The sequence below is a fragment of the Oncorhynchus mykiss genome, chromosome 8 (genome assembly GCF_013265735.2).
Source record: "Oncorhynchus mykiss isolate Arlee chromosome 8, USDA_OmykA_1.1, whole genome shotgun sequence".
NCBI classification, from domain to species: domain Eukaryota; kingdom Metazoa; phylum Chordata; class Actinopteri; order Salmoniformes; family Salmonidae; genus Oncorhynchus; species Oncorhynchus mykiss.
Window position 1 is genome coordinate 11,369,829 of NC_048572.1, and position 25,973 is coordinate 11,395,801.

General features: G+C 42.7%; 1 protein-coding gene across 1 annotated transcript in view; it reads right to left on the reverse strand.

The window, feature by feature from the left end:
* LOC110529367 (glutamate receptor ionotropic, kainate 2) overlaps window positions 1-25,973 on the reverse strand; it is a 165,354-nt gene that overhangs the window by 14,484 nt on the left and 124,897 nt on the right. The window contains exons 14-16 of the mRNA XM_021611507.2: window positions 12,486-12,604; window positions 10,169-10,386; window positions 8,564-8,789 (exon numbers count right to left, since the gene is read on the reverse strand). Of these exons, the coding sequence (XP_021467182.1) occupies window positions 8,564-8,789; window positions 10,169-10,386; window positions 12,486-12,604 (563 nt within the window). The remainder of the gene's footprint in view (window positions 1-8,563; window positions 8,790-10,168; window positions 10,387-12,485; window positions 12,605-25,973) is intronic.

Here is a 25,973-nt window from a genome sequence, read left to right on the forward strand (position 1 = left end):
CTTTTGGCCACAACTGTATGCCCTTGCATTTGTGTGTGAATAACCCACACCCAAGTATTCATCAAGAGTCCTCTAATTCTCCCCCAGCTCACATTTCAAATGATTCAGAGCCACTTTAATAGGATGGATTCTTGGAGAGGCAGAATATGGAACCAGGGCTGAATGGCGGAGAGAGCTAATGCTACTGTTGACGCACTCTGCATACGCAACTAACTGACAGATGTTCAACATATGAGGACATCACTCACTCCGCTGCTGTCGGTCCTCAAATATGAATGTGATCACAGTTTAGGTCAGTAAGGGTGACGGAGTGGGGATGGAGGGATGGCGTAGGGGAGCGTGGGGAATAGGAGGCGTGGATTGAATGGCAAGCTTTTAAATGGCTGCCTGCTGTTACCGTACCATAAGAGGGGAAGGTGGTGCTAAATGTGTCTTTGGAGGTTTTTGAAGGTTAAGTCGGCTACAGCAAAAATAAATTATTGACGATTAAGATGAACTGTTGGTAATCTTCCCCTTGTTGAGAAGGTATATACTGTACATGTCTACAGTGCATTCGGAAAGTATTCAGACCCCTTCCCTTTTTACACATTTTGTTACGTTACAGCCTTATTCTAAAATGGATTAAATAAAAAAAATCCTCATCAATCTACACATAATACCCCATAATAACAAAGAGAAAAACAGAAATACCTTAGTTACATAAGTATTCAGACCCTTTGCTATGAGACTCGAAATTGAGCTCAGGTTCATCCTGTTTCCATTGGTCATCCTTGAGATGTTTCTGCAACTTGATTAGAGTTCACCTTCGGTAAATTCAATTGATTGAACATGATCTGAAAGCCATACACCTGTCTATCTAAGGTCCCACAGTTGACAGTGCATGTCAGAGCAAAAACCAAGCCATAAGGTTGAAGGAATAGTCCGTAGAGGTCCGAGACATGATTGTATCAAGGCACAGATCTGGGGAAGGGTACTAAAATATTTCTGCAGCATTGAAGGTCCCCAAGAACACAGTGGCCTCCATCATTCTTAAATGGAAGACGTTTGGAACCACCAAGAGCTGGCCACCCGGCCAAACTGAGCAACCAGGAAAAAGTACCATGGTCAGGGAGGTTACCAAGAACCCGATGGCCACTCAGATGTTCCTGAGTTCCTCTGTGGAGATGGGAGAACCTTCCAGAAGGAAAACCATCTCTGCAGCACTCCACCAATCAGGCCTTTATGGTATAGTGGCCAGACTGAAGCCACTCCCCATTAAAGGGCACATGGAGTTTGTTAAAAGGCACCTAAAGACTCTCAGACCATGAGAAACAAGATTCTCTAGTCTGATGAAACCAAGATTGAACTTTTTGGCCTGAATGCCAAGCGTCACATCTGGAGGAATCCTGGCACCATCCCTACAGTGAAGCATGGTGGTGGCAGCATCATGCTGTGGGGATGTTTTCAGCGGCAGAGACTGGGAAACTAGTCAGGATCGAGGGAAAGATGATCGGAGCAAAGTACAGAGAGATCCTTGATGAAAACCTGCTCCAGAGCGCTCAGGACCTCAGACTGGGGCGAAGTTCACCTTCCCTAAGCACAGAGCCAAGATAACGCAGGAGTGGCTTCGGGACAAGTCTCTGAATGTCCTTGAGTAGCCTAGCCAGAGCCCGGACTTGAACCCAATCGAACATCTCTAGAGAGACCTGGTGTGCGAAGCTTGTAGCATCATACCCAAGAAGAGTTGAGGCTGTAATCACTGCCAAAGGTACTTCAACAAAGTACAGAGTAAAGGGTCTGAACTCTTATGTAAATGTCATATTTTATTATTATTATTTTTAAATACATTTGCAACCATTTCTAAAAACATGTTCTTGCTTCGTCATTATGGGGGGTTGTGTGTAGATTGACGAGGGGAAAAAAACAATTTAATCAATTTTAGAACAAGGCTGTAAGATAACAAAATGAGAAAAAAGTCAAGGGGTCTGAATACTTTCTGAATGCAATGTATATATACACTACCGGTCAAAAGTTGTAGAACACCTACTCAAAGGTTTTTCTTTTTTCTTTATTTTAACGAAATAATATTTCTGAGGCTGGTAACTTATCCTCTGCAGCAGAGGTAACTCTGGGTCTTCCTTTCCTGTGGCGGTCCTCATGAGGGCCAGTTTCATCATAGCGCTTGATGGTTTTTAAGACTGCACTTGAAGATACTTTCAAAGTTCTTGAAATGTTCTGCATTGACTGATCTTCATGTCTTAAAGTAATGATTGACTGCCGTTTCTCTTTTGCTTATATCAGCTGTTCTTGCCATAATATGGACTTGATGTTTTACCAAATAAGGCTATCTTCTGTATACCCCTCAACACAACTGATTGCCTTAAACGCATTAAGAAGGAAGAAAATTCCACAAATTAACTTTTAAGAAGACACACCTGTTAATCAAATCAAATGTTATTTGTCACATACACATGGTTAGCAGATGTTAATGCGAGTGTAGCGAAATGCTTGTGCTTCTAGTAAGTAATATCTAACAAGTAATCTAACTCTTTCCCAACAACTACCTTACACACACAAGTGTAAAGGAATGAATAAGAATATGCACATATAAATACAGTTGAAGTCGTAGGTTTACATACACCTTAGACAAATTGTCACACCCTGACCTTAGTTATCTTTGTTTACTTTATTATTTTGGTTAGGTCAGGGTGTGACAAGGGTGGTTGGTTTAGTTTTTGTATTGTCTAGGTGTTTTTGTTTGTCTAGGGGTTTTTATAAGTCTAGGTGTTTATATGTCTATGGTTGCCTAGATTGGTTCTCAATCAGAGGCAGCTGTTTATCGTTGTCTCTGATTGGGGACCATATTTAGGTAGCCATATTCCTTGGCTATTTTGTGGGTTGTTATTCTATGTTTAGTTGCCTGTCTGCACTAGCCATATTAGCTTCACGGTTCGGTTTGTTGTTTTGAATAGTTTGTTCAGTGTTTATTCTTCATTAAAAGAAGTATGTATTCATATCACGCTGCGCCTTGGTCTCCTCGTTACGACGACCGTGACACAAATACATTAACTCAGTTTTTTCACAATTCCTAACATGTAATCCTAGTAAAAATTCCCTGTCTTAGGTCAGTTAGGATCACCACTTTATTTTAAGAATGTGAAATGTCAGAATAATAGTAGAGAATGATTTCTTTCAGCTTTTATTTCTTTCATCACATTCCCAGTGGGTCAGAAGTTTGTATACACTCAATTAGTATTTGGTAGCATTGCCTTAAAATTGTTTAACTTGGGTCAAATGTTTCTGGAATCCTTCCACAAGCTTCCCACAATAAGTTGTTGTGAATTTTGGCCCATTCCTCCTGACAGAGCTGGTGTAACTGAGTCAGGTTTGTAGGCCTCCTTGCTCGCACACACTTTTCAGTTCTGCCCACAAATTTTCTATGGGATTGAGGTCAGGGCTTTGTGATGGCCACTCCAATACCTTGACTTTGTTGTCCTTAAGCCATTTTGCCACAACGTTGGAAGTATGATTGGGGTCATTGTCCATTTGGAAGACCCATTTACAACCAAGCTTTTTTTTTCTTTTTTTTCACCTTTATTTAACCAGGTAGGCCAGTTGAGAACAAGTTCTCATTTACAACTGCGACCTGGCCAAGATAAAGCAAAGCAGTGCGACACAAACAACAACAAAGAGTTACAAATGAAATAAACAAACGTACAGTCAATAACTTTAACTTCCTGACTGATGTCTTGAGATGTTGCTTCAAGATCTCCACATATTTTTCCCTCCTTTTCCCATGCCATCTATTTTGTAAAGTGCACCAGTGTGCTGTTGCGCCTTCTTCACTACGCTGTCTGTGTGGGTGGATCATTTCAGTTTGTCTGTGATGTGTACCCCGAGGATCTTAAAACTTTCCACCTTCTCCACTACTGTCCTGTTGATGTGGATAGGGGGGTGCCCCCTCTGCTGTTTCCTGAAGTCCACGATAATTTCCTTTGTTTTGTTGACGTTGAGTGTGAGTTTAATTTCCTGACACCACACCCCGAGGTCCCTCACCTCCTCCCTGTAGGCCGTCTCGTCATTGTTGGTAATCAAGCCTACCACTGTAGTGTCATCTGCAAACTTGATGATTGAGTTTGAGGCGTGCATGGCCACGCAGTCATGGTTGAACAGGGAGTACAGGAGAAGGCTGAGAATGCACCCTTGTGGGGCCAATGTGTTGAGGATCAATGTTGTTTGTTTCCTACCCTCACCACCTGGGGGAGGCTCGTCAGACGGTCCAGGACCCAGTTGCACAGAGCGGGGTCGAGACCCAGGGTCTTGAGCTTAGTGACGAGTTTGGAGGGAACTATGGTGTTAAATGCTGAGCTGTAATCGATGAACAGCATTCTTACATAGGTATTCCTCTTCTCCAGATGGGTTAGGGCAGTGTGCAGTGTGATTTCCATTGCTTCGTCTGTGGACGTATTGGGGCGGTAGGAGAATTGGAATGGGTCTAGGGTTTCAGGTAGGGTGGAGGTGGTATGATCCTTGACTTGTCTCTCAAAGCACTTCATGATGACGGAAGTGAGTGCTACGGGGCGATAGTCATTTAGCTCAGTTACCTTAGCTTTCTTGGGTACAGGAACAATGGTGGCCCTCATGAAGCATGTGGGCACATCAGACTGGGTTAGGGATTGATTGAATATGTCCGTAAACACACCAGCCAGCTGGTCTGCGCATTCTCTGAGGACGTGGCTAGGGATGCTGTCTGGACCAGCAGCCTTGCGAGGGTTAACACGTTTAAATGTTTTACTCACGTTGGCCACTGTGAAGAAGAGCGAAGAGAGAAGTTTTGATTTCGGGCTGTGTCATTGGCACTGTATTGTCCTCAAAGCGAGTAAAGAAGTTGTTTAGTTTGTCTGGGAGCAAGACGTCGGTGTCTGAGACGGGGCTGGTTTTCTTTTTGTAATCTGTGAATGACTGTAGACCCTGCCACGTACGACTCATGTTTGAGCCATTGAATTGTGACTTTACTTTGTCTCTATACTGACGCTTAGCTTGGTTGATTGCCTTGCGCAGGGAATAGCTACACTTTTTGTATTCGATCATGTTTCCGGTCACCTTGCCGTGATTAAAAGCAGTGGTTCGCGCTTTCAGTTTTGCTCGAATGCTGCCATCAATCCACGTTTTCTAGTTAAGGAAGGTTTTAGTCACCGTGGGTACAACATCACAGATGCACTTGCTAATAAACTCGCTCACCGAGCGTATACGCTGACTCTGTCTTTTATACTGATAAGTTCAAACAGGTGCCATTAATACAGGTAACGAGTGGAGGACAGAGGAACCTCGTAAAGAAGAAGTTACAGGTCTGTGAGAGCCAGACATCTTGCTTGTTTGTAGGTGACCAAATACTTATTTTCCACCATAATTTGCAAATAAATTCATTAAAAATCCTACAATGTGATTTTCTGGATTTTTCTTTCTCATTTTGTCTGTCATAGTTGAAGTGTACCTATGATGAAAATGACAGGCCTCTCTCATCTTTTTAAGTCGGAGAACTTGCACAATTGGTGGCTGACTAAATACTTTTTTGCCCCACTGTATATGTATAATATATATATATACAGTGCCTTGCGAAAGTATTCGGCCCCCTTCAACTTTGCGACCTTTTGCCACATTTCAGGCTTCAAACATAAAGATATAAAACTGTATTTTTTTGTGAAGAATCAACAACAAGTGGGACACAATCATGAAGTGGAACGACATTTATTGGATATTTCAAACTTTTTTAACAAATCAAAAACTGAAAAATTGGGCGTGCAAAATTATTCAGCCCCTTTACTTTCAGTGCAGCAAACTCTCTCCAGAAGTTCAGTGAGGATCTCTGAATGATCCAATGTTGACCTAAATGACTAATGATGATAAATACAATCCACCTGTGTGTAATCAAGTCTCCGTATGAATGCACCTGCACTGTGATAGTCTCAGAGGTCCGTCAAAAGCGCAGAGAGCATCATGAAGAACAAGGAACACACCAGGCAGGTCCGAGATACTGTTGTGAAGAAGTTTAAAGCCGGATTTGGATACAAAAAGATTTCCCAAGCTTTAAACATCCCAAGGAGTACTGTGCAAGCGATAATATTGAAATGGAAGGAGTATCAGACCACTGCAAATCTACCAAGACCTGGCCGTCCCTCTAAACATTCAGCTCATACAAGGAGAAGACTGATCAGAGATGCAGCCAAGAGGCCCATGATCACTCTGGATGAACTGCAGAGATCTACAGCTGAGGTGGGAAACTCTGTCCATAGGACAACAATCAGTCGTATATTGCACAAATCTGGCCTTTATGGAAGAGTGGCAAGAAGAAAGCCATTTCTTAAAGATATCCATAAAAAGTGTCGTTTAAAGTTTGCCACAGGCCACCTGGGAGATACACCAAACATGTGGAAGAAGGTGCTCTGGTCAGATGAAACCAAAATTTAACTTTTTGGCAACAATGCAAAACGTTATGTTTGGCGTAAAAGCAACACAGCTGAACACACCATCCCCACTGTCAAACATGGTGGTGGCAGCATCATGGTTTGGGCCTGCTTTTCTTCAGCAGGGACAGGGAAGATGGTTAAAATTGATGGGAAGATGGATGGAGCCAAATACAGGGCCATTCTGGAAGAAAACCTGATGGAGTCTGCAAAAGACCTGAGACTGGGACGGAGATTTGTCTTCCAACAAGACAATGATCCAAAACATAAAGCAAAATCTACAATGGAATGGTTCAAAAATAAACATATCCAGGTGTTAGAATGGCCAAGTCAAAGTCCAGACCTGAATCCAATCGAGAATCTGTGGAAAGAACTGAAAACTGCTGTTCACAAATGCTCTCCATCCAACCTCACTGAGCTCGAGCTGTTTTGCAAGGAGGAATGGGAAAAAATGTCAGTCTCTCGATGTGCAAAACTGATAGAGACATACCCCAAGCGACTTACAGCTGTAATCTCAGCAAAAGGTGGCGCTACAAAGTATTAACTTAAGGGGGCTGAATAATTTTGCACGCCCAATTTTTCAGTTTTTGATTTGTTAAAAAAGTTAGAAATATCCAATAAATGTCGTTCCACTTCATGATTGTGTCCCACTTGTTGTTGATTCTTCACAAAAAAATACAGTTTTATATCTTTATGTTTGAAGCCTGAAATATGGCAAAAGGTCGCAAAGTTCAAGGGGGCCGAATACTTTCGCAAGGCACTGTATATATATATATATATATATATATATATATATATTATACATATATGTATATATATACACACACAGTAAACATATATATATATATTTTCTATTATCAATATCAGTGTCCACTACTAATAACCATACATACATTTTTGTTTGTCCCACCATTCTATGTAAACCCTTAGACACTGTCGTGCGTGAAATACTCAGGAGGGCGGACATTTCTGAGATACTGGAACCGGCGCTCCTGCCACCAATAACAGCCGAGTCATGTCAGCAACACACAGTATCCCTGCAGACCCATAACCACCAATACTAATCAACAGTGGACAGGTTCAGATGTTTTGATGGCGTTCATAATTCTGGTGATGGATGAGGCCATTATAGGGTAGGGACAGTTATCTGCAGCCTCATCACTAACCCTAGAATTATAAAACACTAGCAGCAGCTCTCCTCCTGTTTCCTCTGGAGTCCATGAGATGTGACCTGCACACATACAGTATACAGTATGGGCCGTATCAAGCGTTTCAGGGTAGGCATGTTGATCTAGAATATAGGTACCGCCTTTACATGAGATTTTGTTCATCATTATCCGAAATATGATATGTTTCAGGAAAACGGGCCCAGCACCTTCTCTGTTGTACAGAATCTTCACAGGCCAAGGAAAAAAGTTGTCCCAACAGAAAAAGCTGGTTATGTGAGGTGGATTATCATATACCGTACGTGTCAAGTGGAACAGTGTTAACACTGAAATGCCAGAGTTAAATCTGTTACTTCGTGATCCTGTCGGGCATGATATTTTCACATTTGATTTCAAGCTGTACAAATCAAAAATACGTTTATTATAAGTACAATTATCTTACTGTGTAGAGAAATCCTAGATACTGTGTGAAATTCCTACATTTTTCTTATTGTCCATTTCCCCTTCACTTTAACCCTTACCTCCTGACCTCATTCATAACACTTCCTTGTTCAGCCCTTTCAGTTAGGCATACAGTGTGTTATCACTCTCTGTCTCCAACAACCCAAACTCCAACCTTCATTTATCAGCTTACTCTGATATTTATTTTTATTTTACCTTCATTTAAGTCAGTTTAAGTCAGTTAAGAACAAATTCTTATTTTCAATGACGGCCTAGGTACAGCCTGGGTTAACTGCCTTGTTCAGGGGCAGAACGACAGATTCTTTACCTTGTCAGCTTGGGGATTTGATCTTGCAACCTTTCGGATACTAGTCCAACGCTCTATCCACTAGGCTACCTGCCGCCCCAGTAACATACATTGCCATTGACAGGTAGAAGGGGATATAGGAGATATAAGCAATTTAGCCAATATGGATGATAGACTATATAGACAACAAGGACAATAGACCTTACCCATGGGTGTCCCCACGCCGTAGGCCTTGGAGTCGATGAGGCCTCCTATCTGGGTGAGGTTGCAGTTGCGCTGGGTGACGAACTCGATGGTGGTGGACTCCATGAGGAAGGCGTAGTCTGAGGTGAGCACGCGCTGGATTCCTGCGTCTATGTCTTTCACCATCACTGACGATCGCCGGCTGTTCATGAACTCCCACATCTTATCGTAGGTGGAGATCTTAGTCTTCTGAGAAACGACCAGAGGAAGAAAATGTGACAGATGAATCTAATGATAGTAATGAATAAACTATTGGATGTACAGTACATAGAGCTGGCCTTTTCCAGTACATAGCGCTGGCCTTTTCCAGTACATAGAGCTGGCCTTTTCCAGTACATAGAGCTGGCCTTTTCCAGTACATCACACTGGCCTTTTCCATTACATAGAGCTGGCCTTTTCCAGTACATAGCGCTGGCCTTTTCCAGTACATAGCGCTGGCCTTTTCCAGTACATAGAGCTGGCCTTTTCCAGTACATAGCGCTGGCCTTTTCCAGTACATAGAGCTGGCCTTTTCCAGTACATAGAGCTGGCCTTTTCCAGTACATAGAGCTGGCCTTTTCCAGTACATCACGCTGGCCTTTTCCAGTACATCACGCTGGCCTTTTCCAGTACATAGCACTGGCCTTTTCCAGTACATAGAGCTGGCCTTTTCCAGTACATCACGCTGGCCTTTTCCAGTACATAGAGCTGTCCTTTTCCAGTACATAGTGCTGGCCTTTTCCAGTACATAGAGCTGGCCTTTTCCAGTACATAGCGCTGGCCTTTTCCAGTACATAGAGCTGGCCTTTTCCAGTACATAGAGCTGGCCTTTTCCAGTACATGGAGCTGGCCTTTTCCAGTACATAGCGCAGGCCTTTTCCAGTACATCACGCTGGCCTTTTCCAGTACATAGCGCCGGCCTTTTCCAGTACATAGCGCTGGCCTTTTCCAGTACATAGAGCTAGCCTTTTCCAGTACATAGAGCTGGCCTTTTCCAGTACATAGCGCTGGCCTTTTCCAGTACATAGAGCTAGCCTTTTCCAGTACATAGCGCTGGCCTTTTCCAGTAGCTCAAAGTGCTTGACATAGAATGTGGAAATGACCTTATCAAATCAAATCCAATGTTTTTGCTCACATACACGTGTTTAGCAGATGTTATTGTGGGTGTAGCGAAATGCTTGTGATCATCGCCAATCAGAGTCTAGTTGCTCTAAAGCAGGGTTGAGTCCAACGCTTCTTCTAGAGATCTGCTGTCCTGAAAGCTTTCGCTCCAACACAAATATAGCATACCTGATTCTACTAAATGGCTCCTCATCAGAACCTTAACCAGCTGAATCAGGTGTGTTACATTTGAGTTGGAGCAGATGCCTTTTTCCACAGTAGACACTTATTAAAATGACTAGCACTTTCCATGTCAATGTGACCTTGTCAAATTAATGCTTTGTAAAGAACAACAAAATAACTTGTGTGAAAAATATCAATATTTTCAGCGGCATAAGAAAACACAGTTTGAACTGGTTTCTCCACAACCACAACGCCTCAGAAGGCCACTTGTAGCATACAGCTCAATGGTTCGCCCAACTAGCTACCTTAAAGAAGGTCATGGTTGATCCGTCCTCCACCACTCCGTACAGGATCTTGGTCTGTTTGGCCAGGTCGTCTGCTGAGTCGATGGGCGACTCCATGCGCTCCACGGTGAGGAAGGCAGCCAGGTTGGCCGTGTAGGAGGAGATGATGATCAGGGTGAAGAACCACCAGATGCCTCCCACAATCCTGGTGGACAGGGCCTTGGGCATGAGCTCTGAGCCTGGGTTAGAAGGTGAGGAAAGGGGGGTAGGAAGTAGAGACAGATAAAAAGACTTCCAGAAGATGCAGTTGGGAGAAGATAGTATCTCCATGGAGAAGATATCCACACACTGTAGTGGGTAGCATCTACAAAGATCTGTGGGAGTTGTTTGGGCTGTATATTGAGTTGTTTGGGGTGTATATTGTGCACTGTGGATCACCCGGAAGTAGGCCGAATCCAGGCACCTGAGACAGTCTGTCTGAGACCAAGAATGGTTGATAGGTGTTATACTAAAGCTAGGACTTGGGTAATAAGGGTCTGGTTTCCCAGACCAGATTAATACCACTCCTGGACTAAAAAGCATATTGAATGAAGAATATCCATAGACAGAGAATTTTTGTTCTAAAATAGGCTTCACCTGGTCCAAGAAAGGTGTACTCATTCAACTTACCATCCGTTATCACAAATGAGTCACATCTTTGAATTTACATGTTAACATTTTACAATAAGCAACTTTTGTGGAAACAGACAAACTGGATGGGTCTGACTGTCATGTACCCAAGATAACCTCACATCCTGACCCCATGTCCCACTACTCTCTGGGTGCTGATTGGCTGTGGGCAATGGGAGAGTACTCTGTGTAGTGGCACATGACACCAACCTGTCATTGTTTTTTTTGTTTTTTTGATGGGGTGGATCAGCTTCAACATTACAAATAGGTAGCGGCTTCTATTAACGTCATTTTTTACATCATTTCCAATCCCCCATATATATTTTTTATATACACACTACCGGTCAAAAGTTTTAGAACACCTACTCATTCAAGGCTTTAAAAAAAATTATTTTCTACATTGTAGAATAATAGTGAAGACATCAAAACTATGAAATAACACATATGGAATCATGTAGTAACCAAACAAGTATAAGCCAAATCAAGATTCTTCAAAGTAGCCACCCTTTGCCTTGATGACAGCTTTGCACACTCTTGGCAATCTCTCAACCAGCTTCATGAGGAATGCATTTCCCACAGTCTTGAAGGAGTTCCCACATATGCTGAGCACTTGTTGGTTTCTTTTCCTTCACTCTGCGGTTCAACTCATCCCAAACCATCTCAATTGGATTGAGGTCATCTGATGCAACACTCCATCACTCTCCTTCTTGGTTAAACAGCCCTTACACAGCCTGGAGGTGTGTTTTGGGTCATTGTCCTGTTGAAAAACAAATGATAGTGCCACTAAACGCAAGCCAGATGGGATGGCGTATCGCTGCAGAATGCTGCAGTAGCCATGCTGGTTAAGTGTGCCTTGAATTCTAAATAAATCACAGACTGTGTCACCAGCAAAGCACACCATCACACCTCCTCCTCCATGCTTCACGGTGGGAACCACACATGCGTCTCACAAACCTACTCTGCGTCTCACAAAGACATGGAGGTTGGAACCAAAAATCTCAAATTCCACTCAGACGTTTTTATATATATTTATTTATTTATTTTCCTTTATTATTTTACCCTAACCCTACCACCCCTCCCCTAATTGGAGTAAACTAATGGACAACAACACTTAGGCTTCTACCTCCAGCTTATACACATACTATATACATTTTATGTACACAGTATATTTTACATTAGTTATCTTTTGTTTGTTTTTAGCCCCATCCTTCATATACCATCCTTCATATACATATACTTCATATACTTAATTGAGCTGCATCTTTTAAGGCTAAACTAAGCCTTTTCTAAGCCCTTTATAAAGCATGTATAGATGCCACGTAAATATGTTTTTCTTTCCATCTACACTATTAAGAAAAAACTGTTCTAAAATTGTTCTTCGGCTGTCCCCATGTGAGAACCATTTTTGGCTCCAGGTAGAACCCTTTAAGGTTCCATGTAGAACCCTCTGTGGAAAGGGGTCTACCTGGAACCAAAAAGGGTTCACCTATGTAAACAGTCAAAGAATCCTTTTCGGTTTTCGATAGCACTTTTTTTTCTAAGAGTGTAGCAGCACACACCCAGAGACCCCTGTGTGTACCCCGGAGCCTGGCCTAAAACCTTGGCCCTTGGCCCCCAGAGAGAGTAGGACACAGAGATAGCCACAGCACCAGCAGGCTGAGGCAACTACCTTGCTGCATGAGAGCCCCGACGCCGAACCAGAAACTATTGAGCAGTGTAAAATTGTTTTCCACCACGTCCGAGTCTGGGTTGCACGGATGGGGGTTGTACCACTCGTACGGGCTGAACCTGTGGTTGGAGAGAACACACAGACAGTTCAGTCAAACAGAATAACATTAGTGGCCTCTACAATCTCTTCTCTATCCAGTTAAACACACAAAATTCCTTTACTTAAAAAAAAGAACATCGCTTGAGGTCGATTTCCTAAAAATAGATACATGTACTGTATATCTGGAGTCATATTCCTGTTAGGCTGAGAGAGGATCTAATGTCAGATGATTTGGATCTAATATGGCTACAGGTTAATCTACCTCACCTAAAGCCTATTCTTGTATGAAGTTTCTATAGACCAACAAGTGCTAAAAGTCAGTATTTGGACTATAATGTATGTATGAAATGTTGGATAATGTACAGTGGGGCAAAAAAGTATTTAGTCAGCCACCAATTGTGCAAGTTCTCCCACTTAAAAATATGAGAGAGGCCTGTAATTTTCATCATATGTACACTTCAACTATGACAGACAAAATGAGAAAAAAAATCCAGAAAATCACATTGTAGGATTTTTTTATTAATTGATTTGCAAATTATGGTGGAAAATAAGTATTTGGTCAATAACAAAAGTTTATCTCAATACTTTGTTATATACCCTCTGTTGGCAATGACAGAGGTCAAACGTTTTCTGTAAGTCTTAACAAGGTTTCACACACTGTTGCTGGTATTTTGGCCCATTCCTTCATGCAGATCTCCTCTAGAGCAGTGATGTTTTGGGGCTGTTGCTGGGCAACACAGACTTTCAACTCCCTCCAAAGATTTTCTATGGGGTTGAGATCTGGAGACTGGCTAGGTCACTCCAGGACCTTGAAATGCTTCTCACGAAGCCACTCCTTCGTTGCCCGGGCGGTGTGTTTGGGATCATTGTCATGCTGAAAGACCCAGCCACGTTTCATCTTCAATGCCCTTGCTGATGGAAGGAGGTTCTCACTCAAAATCTCATGATACATGGCCCCATTCATTCTTTCCTTTATACGGATCAGTCGTCCTGGTCCCTTTGCAGAAAAACTGCCCCAAAGCATGATGTTTCCACCCCCATGCTTCATAGTAGGTATGGTGTTCTTTGGATGCAACTCAGCATTCTTTGCCCTCCAAACACGACGAGTTGAGTTTTTACCAAAAAGTTCTATTTTGGTTTCATCTGACCATATGACATTCTCTCAATCTTCTTCCGGATCATCCAAATGCTCTCTAGCAAACTTCAGACGGGCCTGGACATGTACTGGCTTAAGCAGGGGGACACGTCTGGCACTGCAGGATTTGAGTCCCTGGCGGCGTAGTGTGTTACTGATGGTAGGCTTTGTTACTTTGGTCCCAGCTCTCTGCAGGTCATTCACTAGGTCCCCCCGTGTGGTTTTGTGATAATTTTGACCCCACGGGGTGAGATCTTGCGTGGAGCCCCAGATCGAGGGAGATTATCAGTGGTCTTGTATGTCTTCCATTTCCTAATAATTGCTCCCACAGTTGATTTCTTCAAACCAAGCTGCTTACCTATTGCAGATTCAGTCTTCCCAGCCTGGTGCAGGTCTACAATTTTGTTTCTGGTGTCCTTTGACAGCTCTTTGGTCTTGGCCATAGTGGAGTTTGGATTGTGACTGTTTGAGGTTGTGGACAAGTGTCTTTTATACTGAGAACAAGTTCAAACAGGTGCCATTAATACAGGTAACGAGTGGAGGACAGAGGAGCCTCTTAAAGAAGAAGTTACAGGTCTGTGAGAGCCAGAATTCTTGCTTGTTTGTAGGTGACCAAATACTTATTTTCCACCATAATTTGCAAATAAAAAAATTCAAAATCCTACAATGTGAATTTCTGGATTTTTTTTTTCATTTAGTCTGTCATAGTTAAAGTGTACCTATGATGAAAATTACAGGCCTCTCTCATATTTTTAAGTGGGAGAACTTGCACAATTGCTTGCTGACTAAATACTTTTTTGCCCCACTGTATGTGTTATCAATAGAGTTGATGACTGGTTGTCATCAAGCTGCCTACTCAAAAAGAAGCTGCAAGCTGTAACCAGTGCTTGCAATCTGGTTCAAGTTATCAGTCAATCTACCTGGGTATTTACAAACAAAACATGAACTAAATCATCCACATGTATTGATCACATCTTTACTAATGTTGCAGAAATCTTCTCTAAAACAGTATCCACACATGCGCCAATCAAGAAACGGACTGTGAGAACTGCGAAATCCCCATGGATAGATGACGAATTGAACAACGATATGGCTGAGAGGGATGAGGCAAAGGGAATAGCAAAAAAGTCTGACAACACAGCGGACTGGCAAATGTACAGTCAACTGAGAAATCAAGTAAATAAACTAAACAAAAAGAAGAAGAAATGTACTATGGAACAAGGATAAATTATATAAAGAATGATAATAAACAGCTCTGTAGTACTATAAATGAAATTCTAGGCAAAAAAGCAATCTTGGTTCCACCCTTCATTGAGGCAGATGGCTTGTTCATAACAACACCCTTTGATATAGTCAACCACTTTAGTAACGTTTTTGTTGATAAGACTAGCAAACTTAGGTAAGTCACGCAAACAACAAATGCTGAGCCTTAGTCATGCATAATGGATTAAATAATGAAAGACAAGCACTGTAGTTTTGAATTCCACAAAGGGGGTGTAGAAGAGGTGATATATTTTTTTGCAATCTATAAATAAGGCCAAACCATCAGGAACCGACAACATGGATGGTAAATTGCGGAGGTTGGTAGTGTAGTACATTGTGACTCCTGTTTGACACATCTTCAATTTAAGCCTAGAGTACAGTGTGGGCCCTCAGACATGGAGGGAGGCAAAGGTCATTCCGCTACCCAAGAATAGCAGAGTACCCTTTAATGCTTTTAACAGCCGATCAATCAGCCTGCTGAAAGTGCTTAGTAAACTTTAAGAAAAAAATGTCTGATCAAATACAAAGTTATTTTCCAGAAAACAAACTAACAACAGAGTTTCAGGGAAGGGCACTCAACATGCTCGGCACTGACACAAATAACAGGTGATTGGCTGAAAGAAATGGGTAGAAACGGTCTCTGCCTAGCCTCTGTCTCTGCCTCCCCTGTCTCCACTGGGATTCTCTGCCTCAGCCTCCAGTATCTATGCTGCAATAGTCTATGTGCCAGCGGGCTAGGGTCAGTCTGTTATATCTGGTATAATTCTCCTGTCTTACCTGGTGTCCTGTCTGAATTTAAGTATGCTCCCTCTAATTCTCTCTCTCTTCCTCTCTCCCTCCCGGAGGACCTGAGCACCTGGACCATACCTTAGGACTACCTGGCCTGATATCTCCTGGCTGTCCCCAGTCCACCTGGTCAACTGCTCTGCCTGCGGCTAAGGAACACTGACTGACCTGTTCACCGGACGTGCTACCATGTCCCGGACCTGCTGTTTTTGACTCTCTTTCTCTACCGCACCTGCTGTCTCGACCTCTGAATGCTCGGCTATGAAAAGCCAACTTCCATTTACTCCTGAGGTGCTGACCTATTGCACCCTCTACAACCTCTGTGATTATTATTTGACCCTGCTGGTTGTCTATAAACTTTTGAACATCTTGAAGAACAAACTGGCCTTAATGGCCATGTACTCTTATAATCTGCACCTGGCACAGCCTGAAGAGGACTGGCCACCCCTCAAAGCCTGGTTCCTCTCTAGGTTTCTTCCTAGGTTCCTGCCTTTCTAGGGAGTTTTTCCTAGCCACCGTGCTTCTACATCTGTATTGCTTGTTGTTTGGGGTTTTAGGCTGGGTCTCTGTATAGCACTTGGTGACAATTCATTTGATTGTGGGAGCTGTTTTGTTAGACTTCAGTGCAGCTTTTGATGCCATTGATCATAACCTATTGGTGAAAAAACATAGGTGTTATGGATTTTCATCCTCTGCCTTATTGTGGATTGACAGTTAGCTATCTAATAGAACACAGAGGGTTTTCGTTAATGGAAGCCTCTCTCATGAAAATTCAGTTGAGTGTGGTGTACCTCAGGGCAGCCGGCTAGGGCCAATATTGTTTTCTAATTTTACAAATGCCCTTCCACTGACCTTGAATAAAGTCTGTGTGTCTCTGTACGCTGATGACAGTATACACTTCAGCTGCAACAGTAAAATAAATAACTGAGACACTTAATTAACATAGAATAGGTAACTAGCAATAGGCTGGTGCAAAATATCGAAATAACTGAAAGCATATTTTTTGGGACAAATCACTTGCTCAACGCTGAACCTCCTTTGGAGCTATTATTGATTAATGTGGCTATTGAGCAAGTTTAGGAGACTAAACTGCTGGGTGTCACCCTAGATAGCAAGCTGTCATGGTCAAAACATATAGACTCAATGGTTGCTAAAATGGGAAGAAGTCTGTCCACGATAAGGAGTTGCTCTGCCTTCTTGACATCTCAGTCGACCAGACAAGTCCTACAGGCCCTAGTTTTGTCACACCTGGACTAATTCCCAGTTGTGTGGTCATGTGCTGCAAAGAAGGACATAGGTCAATTGCAGTTGGTCCAGAACAAAGCAACATGTATCGCACTTAGATGTACACAGAGAGATAGTGTCAGTAACATTCATGTCAGTCTCTCCTGGCTCAAAGTTGTATATAGGCCTTCAGTGGAGAACCTATAGGCCTTCAGTGGAGAACCTATAGGCCTTCAGTGGTGAACCTATAGGCCTTCAGTGGAGAACCTATAGGCCTTCAGTGGAGAACCTACAGGCCTTCAGTGTGTGACAGGTTAGTACAATGATGAACCTACTGTATAGGCCTTCAGTGGTGAACCTAGTGTATAGGCCTTCAGTGGTGAACCTAGTGTTTAGGCCTTCAGTGGTGAACCTAGTGTATAGGCCTTCAGTGGTGAACCTAGTATATAGGCCTTCAGTGGTGAACCTAGTGTATAGGCCTTCAGTGGTGAACCTAGTGTATAGGCCTTCAGTGGTGAACCTAGTATATAGGCCTTCCGTGGTGAACCTCGTGTATAGGCCTTCAGTGGTGAACCTAGTGTATAGGCCTTCAGTGGTGAACCTAGTATATAGGCCTTCAGTGGTGAACCTAGTGTATAGGCCTTCAGTGGTGAACCTAGTGTATAGGCCTTCAGTGGTGAACCTAGTGTATAGGCCTTCAGTGGTGAACCTAGTGTGTGACAGGTTTGTGATTCTGAAAGGACAACAACCGTAATACTAGCGCACTCCTGTAGGAGAGAGCACTTTTTGTAAAACACAAAGGGTCAGTGGTGTAGTGGAGGGTTTACACAGGTATAAGCGGTATACCCACTTTTTTTCAGTGGGCATTGCTTATACTCACTGTTTAATCCCTACTTATGCATATCAAAGTAGTGTAGTGGAGGTATACGACTTATCCATTATGTAGTGCAATAGATAAATCATGCACAAAGTAGCCTACACAATGGCAAAGCACTTGAAATATATTCACATATGCGCCGCACACATAGCTTAGTTTCAGCATAATTTAATCTGCAGGCAGTAAGTGTGCAGCTCTCAACTTGTTTTGTCATGGAGCAGCTCACAGAAGAATGACATCGGTATCCGGTAGGGTAGGAAAGATGTTTCAACTTATCTACCAGTAAATGCTAACTAAGGCAACAATGGGTATGCAAACCAGGTATTGAAATAGTCAGAAGTGTTGGTTCGTAGGCTATTTGTGATGTGCAATTGTCATCATGTGCTGTTTGCATCAGGGGCGTAAACATGGATGGGCCTGGGTGGACAGAGGCCCAACCACTGGGGAGCCAGGCCTTCACAGGCCCACCCACTGGGGAGCCAGGCCCTCACAGGCCCACCCACTGGGGAGCCAGGACCACCCACTGGGGAGCCAGGCCCACCCACTGGGGAGCCAGGCCCTCACAGGCCCACCCACTGGGGAGCCAGGCCCACCCACTGGGGAGCCAGGCCCTCACAGGCCCACCCACTGGGGAGCCAGGCCCACCCACTGGGGAGCCAGGCCCTCACAGGCCCACTCAATCACATTGATGTGGGTTAAGCATTGTTGTGGACTTAGACCATCACATTTGTGAGTGGTGAACCTTTAAAAGAAAAAAGGTGTGATTTTGAGAGTGAAAATCTGAATAATCTATAGGAGAAAAAAAACATAAGAAAACAGGCTTTTTCACACAGGGGGCCTTTCCTTTGCTGGGGGGCCGTTTGGGGAACTTTGTGGCAAAATTAGACTATCCCCACTTCTCCAGGCACCACTACACCCCTGCATAGAGCCGATGGGAAGACAGCAGTCACACACAGCGTGATGTTAAAGCATCACTACACCCCTGCATAGAGCCGATGGAAAGACAGCAGTCACACACAGCGTGATGTTAAAGCATCACTACACCCCTGCATAGAGCCGATGGGAAGACAGCAGTCACACACAGCGTGATGTTAAAGCACCACTACACCCCTGCATAGAGCCGATGGGAAGACAGCAGTCACACACAGCGTGATGTTAAAGCACCACTACACCCCTGCATAGAGCCGATGGGAAGACAGCAGTCACACACAGCATGATGTTAAAGCATCACTACACCCCTGCATAGAGCAGATGGAAAGACAGCAGTCACACACAGCGTGATGTTAAAGCACCACTACACCCCTGCATAGAGCCGATGGGAAGACAGCAGTCACACACAGCGTGATGTTAAAGCACCACTACACCCCTGCATAGAGCCGATGGAAAGACAGCAGTCACACACAGCGTGATGTTAAAGCACCACTACACCCCTGCATAGAGCCGATGGAAAGACATCAGTCACACACAGCATGATGTTAAAGTACCACTACACCCCTGCATAGAGCCGATGGAAAGACAGCAGTCACACACAGCGTGATGTTAAAGCACCACTACACCCCTGCATAGAGCCGATGGAAAGACATCAGTCACACACAGCATGATGTTAAAGTACCACTACACCCCTGCATAGAGCCGATGGGAAGACAGCAGTCACACACAGCGTGATGTCAAAGGATAAGCAGTCCATAAACTCTGACATAATAAGCCAGTAGGTTCCAACCATAAGAATACAAAAACACAAGCAATCTAAACATACATCTAAGCATTTCCCAATCTAAATTTACACCCATTGCAAAAAATATTTCACATTTAGCACACAAAGTAACCGGTGACCTAAAGTTTACAGTGGAACTGACAGTGTTTTAACTACTTTGCAGATATGAAACAAACAGACAATCATAATATCAGTCAAAAATGTTAAATTCCCAGTTTATGCTACAAAAGCAACTTTATAAGAGGTTTTAAAAATAGGTTCTATTTGACTCAACGTTCCATGACGTTCCATGAAGTTATTTTTGGCAGAATAGATGGATGCAGTTCAATGCCTGATTCATATAATTCACCAATACATTTCTTGGTAGTCCAAAACATATTGCTATCAGGTTGTAAATCCCAGCTGGCCTTATACATTGTTTGCTTCCTCCATTTGGGATTCACTGTTTCAGATTCAATGACTCAAAATTCTGGACAAAAACAAAAACAATGTAACTAAGGCTGGGAATGTCAATACAATCAAACTATCAAGGGCAATGATCAGAAGTCAGTCATGATGTGGCTAATAGGCTAGTGTAACTATTTATGTAGCAAGCTAAAAACATGGAGCCTAACAGCTAGCTTCTTGGAGGATGTCATGTCATCCCATTGGAGGAGTGGGTGAGTTTTTCCCCTCATATCGTTTTTTGGTGGCTATACACAGCTAGAGATGCAGGCGTCATTGGGTCAGCTAGAAAGAACTTAAACGACTGTTGTGCAGTTAGCATATCTCCTGCATTCACAAATTCACTCTGGCGATTTACTCCGATTTCAGAGCACTCTCGTCTGAGTATGCCAAAGTGCAGAACAACTGATGAATTTACAAACGCGCAACACCTGCTGAATATGACCAGTGTCAGTAAACGCAGGCAAAGAAAGTCATAGTTAATCACAAAGCTCTAGATAACATGTAAACAGCCTAACCAGCTCTGCTAGGGCAAGTAGGGCATATTCCGGTCACAACTTGCAGACTTGTTTACGTGCTGCTGTGCATTTTGTTGCTCACCTTACTTTGCTACCTGACAACTTTACGGTTTTTACTTTTTAATTACCATTTATATTATTAGTTTTTCCCTCACTCAACTTTTTTTCATTCAACTTTGGGTTTTCAAAGCCAAAAGGCTTCGGAGCCATCATCGACTCAGTGGGTTTTGTCCAACATGTCTCCGGACCTACTCACTGCCACAGTCATACTCTGGACCTAGTTTTGTCCCGTGGAATAAATGTTGTGGATCTTAATGTTTTTCCTCATAATCCTGGACTATAGGACCACAATTTTATTACGTTTGCAATCGCAACAAATAATCTGCTCAGACCCTAACCAAGGATCATCAAGTCGTTCTATAAATTCTCAGACAACACAAAGATTCCTTGATGCCCTTCCAGACTCCCTCTGCCTACCCAAGGATGTCAGATTACAAATTAACCACCTAATTTCATAAGAAACTAGCTCTCTGGTATACAGAAAATACCCGAGCTCTGAAGCAAGCTTCCAGAAAATTGGTATGGAAATGGCGCCACACCAAACTGGAAGTCTTCCGACTAGCTTGGTAAGACAGTACTGCAGTTTCAAAGAGTTTCAAAGAGCATTTTCAAAGAGCCCTCACTGCTGCTCAATCATCCTATTTTTCCAACTTAATTGAGGAAAATAAGAACAATCCAAAATGTATTTTTGATACGGTCGCAAAGCTAACTAAAAAGCAGCATTCCCCAAGAGAGGATGGCTTTCACTTGTGGTAAATTCATTAGAAAGCAAATTACAGACTCCTCTTTAAATCTGCGTATTCCTCCAAAGCTCAGTTTTCCTGAGTCTACACAACTCTGCCAGGACCTAGGATCAAGGGAGACACTCAAGTGTTTTAGTACTATATCTCTTGATGATGAAAATAATCATGGCCTCTAAACCTTCCAGCTGCATACTGGGCCCTATTCCAACTAAACTACTGAAAGAGCTGCTTCCTGTGCTTGGCCCTCCTATGTTGAACATAATAAACGGCTCTCTATCCACCGGATGTGTACCAAACTCACTAAAAGTGGCAGTAATAAAGCCTCTCTTGAAAAAGCCAAACATTGGCCAAGAAAATACAAATCGGCCAATATCGAGTCTCCCATTCCTCTCAATAAAAATAAAAAAGCTGTTGCACAGCAACTCACTGCTTTCCTGAAGACAAACAATGTATACGAAACGCTTCAATATGGTTTTAGACCCCATCATAGAACTGAGACTGCACTTGTGAAGGTGGTAAAGGATCTTTTAATGGCGTCAGACCGAGGTTCTGTATCTGTCCTCGTGCTCCTAGACCTTAGTGCTGCTTTTGATACCATTGATCACCACTTTTTTTAGAGAGATTGGAAACCCAAATTGGTCTACACGGACAAGTTCTGACCTGGATTAGATCTTATCTGTCAGAAAGATATCAGTTTGTCTCTGTGGATGGTTTGTCCTCTGACAAATCAACTGTATATTTCGGTGTTCCTCAAGGTTCGGTGTTCCTCAAGGTTCCACTCACCAGATGATGATCATTTGAAACTTAACTTCTTGTTGAAAGTTATCTTTGAAAAGGGAGAAGCTAACAAATTAGCAAAAAGATCTTCTTTGATAACACCTGTTGCAGCTGCTGCAAACTAGCCGACAACAAAAGCTAGCTAGCTAGACCTTGGGAAAACTACTGCTCGCTATTAGCCTTCAAGAAGGCAGTTTCCATACGTTTTTGTAAAAACGGTCCCACTCATTAAGTAAAAATGTGATTGGTTGATTCCACTGCCACTCCAAAATGACCTATGTTGAGTGGCAGATGCCTTTATCTAGCTTCTGATGGCCTAGCCAATGGCTGACTTAGCAAGCAACTGTAGCATTACCTCCCCAGAGACCCCCCCCAAAAAACCTGATTGGATATTTTTTTCTCTTCAGTGTTAACCTTTTCCTTTCCAATAAAAACTTAAGAGATTAAATCAGAAAATCATTAAAAATAATAATAGTTTTTATCATTATTATCATTATTATTATTCTATCATTCTATTATTCTAATAATTATTTTATAAATCCTTAGAACTTCTCTAAAGGCGTAGAAGGCCAATTGTTCCCCACTGTGTTTGGGTTAGTAATAACTCAATTTGACCTCAGCATGCGTTTTTTCACAATAATGAATGTCTAAGGAATCCATATGTTGTTCTGAAATATAAACACAGAAATACCGGACATTTTGAACTCTTATTATTTGGTGATTTGACAAAATTAAAATCATGGTCTTAAATTGGACTCGCTTTTTTCTGGTCCTGGTCTTGACTTGGTCTCGGTCTTGACTCGGTCCCCCCCCCCCCCCCCCCCCCCCACCCCCACCCCCAGTCTTGGTCTTGTCTCGGACTCGAATTGACGCCCTTACAAGCTTTTACTCTGGCCTTAGATTCCTATTCTCCACTGGAGACCAAACACAAATAATTTCCCCTTTCCCCTAGATCAACATATTGACGTATTCAAATGCCTTCAGTTTATTGTGAGGCCCGATCGATGGAGTGGAATAACACTGTCACTGGAGATAACGTCCCCATCCCTGATCATCTATGGAGCTCATTGAGATTCATCGACTCCCCCTCTCCCTCGACTCCCCCTTCTTCTCTACCTTCTTCCTTCCTGATGCCTCCAGACTCCCTCATGCCCTCCCTATTCCTCCTTTATTATGGTAGCCCTTAACTGCAGTCAAATGTCATAGTGGCTTCATGGGTGTAATGTTATTAATATATTTAATAATTTCATAATTAATACACTTTTTTTATACGCAGAAAGTCAGGTGTTTCAATGTCAAACGGTTTTGATATATTTCCGTCTTCTGTTCTTTATATGAAATGTAATATTGGGATGCAAACTCAAAACATAATACATTTCAACTCTATATCTGCCATGGTATATGTATATTCTTTGTTTAAGACCATAACCATCTGTGTGAGGTGTATACTTTTGGTTCAAATTAGATTTGTTTAAGTCTACCAAGAAACACTCTGTGACCCTGATTTAGCCCACTCCAGTAAAAGCTTATTAAGTGAGAGTGGCATCAAATTAGCAGTGTGATTGGATTAGCATTAGGCATCAGAACCTGAGAGTGTGATTTGGTTAGCATTAGGCATCGGGACCTGAGAGTGTGATTGGATTAGCATTAGGCATCAGGACCTGAGAGTGTGATTGGGTTAGCATTAGGCATCAGAACCTGAGAGTGTGATTTGGTTAGCAATAGGCATCAGGACCTGTGTGTGTGATTGGGTTAGCATTAGGCATCAGGACCTTAGCGTGGGATTGGGTTAGTATTAGGTATCAGGACCTGTGTGTGTGATTGGGTTAGCATTGGGCATCAGGACCTTAGCGTGGGATTGGGTTAGTATTAGGTATCAGGACCTGTGTGTGTGATTGGGTTAGCATTGGGCATCAGGACCTTAGAGTGGGATTGGGTTAGCATTAGGCATCAGGACCTGAGAGTGTGATTTGGTTAGCAATAGGCATCAGGACCTGTGTGTGTGATTGGGTTAGCATTAGGCATCAGGACCTTAGAGTGGGATTGGGTTAGCTTTAGGCATCAGGACCTGAGAGTGGGATTGGGTTAGCATTAGGCATCTGGACCTGAGAGTGGGATTGGGTTAGTATTAGGCATCAGGACCTGAGAGTGGGATTGGGTTAGCATTAGGCATCAGGACCTGAGAGTGGGATTGGGTTAGCATTAAGCATCAGGACCTTAGAGTGGGATTGGGTTAGCATTAGGCATCAGGACCTGAGAGTGGGATTGGGTTAGCATTAAGCATCAGGACCTTAGAGTGGGATTGGGTTAGCATTAGGCATCAGGACCTTAGAGTGAGATTGGGTTAGCATTAGGCATGAGGACCTGAGAGTGGGATTGGGTTAGCATGAGGCATCAGGACCTGGTTACGTTTGTGCTTGAGAAGTTGCCTAATATGGGCATGTCTGATCACCTATACAACATCCAATATGCAGTAATGTGAAGTACTTAAGTAAAAATACTTTAAAGTACTACTTAAGTAGTTTTTTGTGGGTATTTGTACTTCACAATTTCTATTTTTGATAACTGTTACTTTTACTTCACTACATTCCTAAAGAAAATTCTGTACTTTTTACTCCATACATTTCCCTGACACCCAAAAGTACTCACATTAGTACAAAGTACTACACATTTTGAATCTTCAGTTTCTTAGCAATTTCTTGCATGGATTAGCCTTAATTTCCTAGAACGAGAATAGACTGACAAGTTTCAGAAGAAAGGTCTTTGTTTCTGGCCATTTTGAGCCTGTAATCGAACCCACAAATGCTGATGCTCCAGATACTCAACAAGTCTAAAAAAGGCCAGTTTTATTGCTTCTTTAATCAGAACAACGGTTTTCAGCGGTGCTAACATAATTGCAAAAGGGTTTTCTAATGATAAATTAGCCTTTTAAAATTATAAACTTGGATTAGCTAACAACAGTGCCATTGGAACAAAGGAATCCTCTGTATGCCTATGTAGATATTCCATAAAAAATAATCTGTTTCCAGCTACAATAGTCATTTACAACATTAACAATGTCTACACTGTATTCCTGATTCATTTTTTATGTTATTTTAATGGACGAAAAAATGTGCTTTTCTTTCAAAAACCAGGTCATTACTAAGTAACCCCAAACTTCTGAACGGGAGTGTAAGTGCTTCTGAATGGGATATGGTATTAGGCCAGGCGCACCGGTTTGAGTGTCAAGAATTGCAAAACTGCTGGGTTTTTCACGCTCAACAGTTTTCTGTGTGTATCAAGAATGGTCCACCACTCAAAGGACATCCACCCAACTTGACACAACTGTGGGAGATATTAGAGTCAACATGGGCCAGCATCCCTGTGGAATGCTTTCAACACCTTGTAGAGTCCATGTCCTGATGAATTGAAGCTGTTCTGAGGACCAAAGCAGGAGCAAATCAATATTAGGAAGGTGTTCTTAATGTTTTGTACACTCAGTGTATACTTCTCACATGAATAGCACCAGGGATATAGCAGAGGGTAAATGCTGTTTTACATACATTGTCATTTATAAAATAAAGTTAGCATTGTTGTGCATTTACCAACCTTTGTGTTTACCACTACATCCCACTGTAAACTGTAACCACATTTCATCAGTATGACTTTGCTTAGTGTTTATGGTTCTCTGTAATAAAGGGACGTTTATTCCACAAACATGATGAATTGTGGGCCATTAAACTTCCTGCCAGCCCCATCCGACCGCCTGACAGGCCAGAATGTCAATGGGCTCCGTCTCCTTGTAACCGCTGGCGACCGTGCGCCACCGCTCAATGTCCCCTGTGGCATCATGTGGTTTGTGACATTGT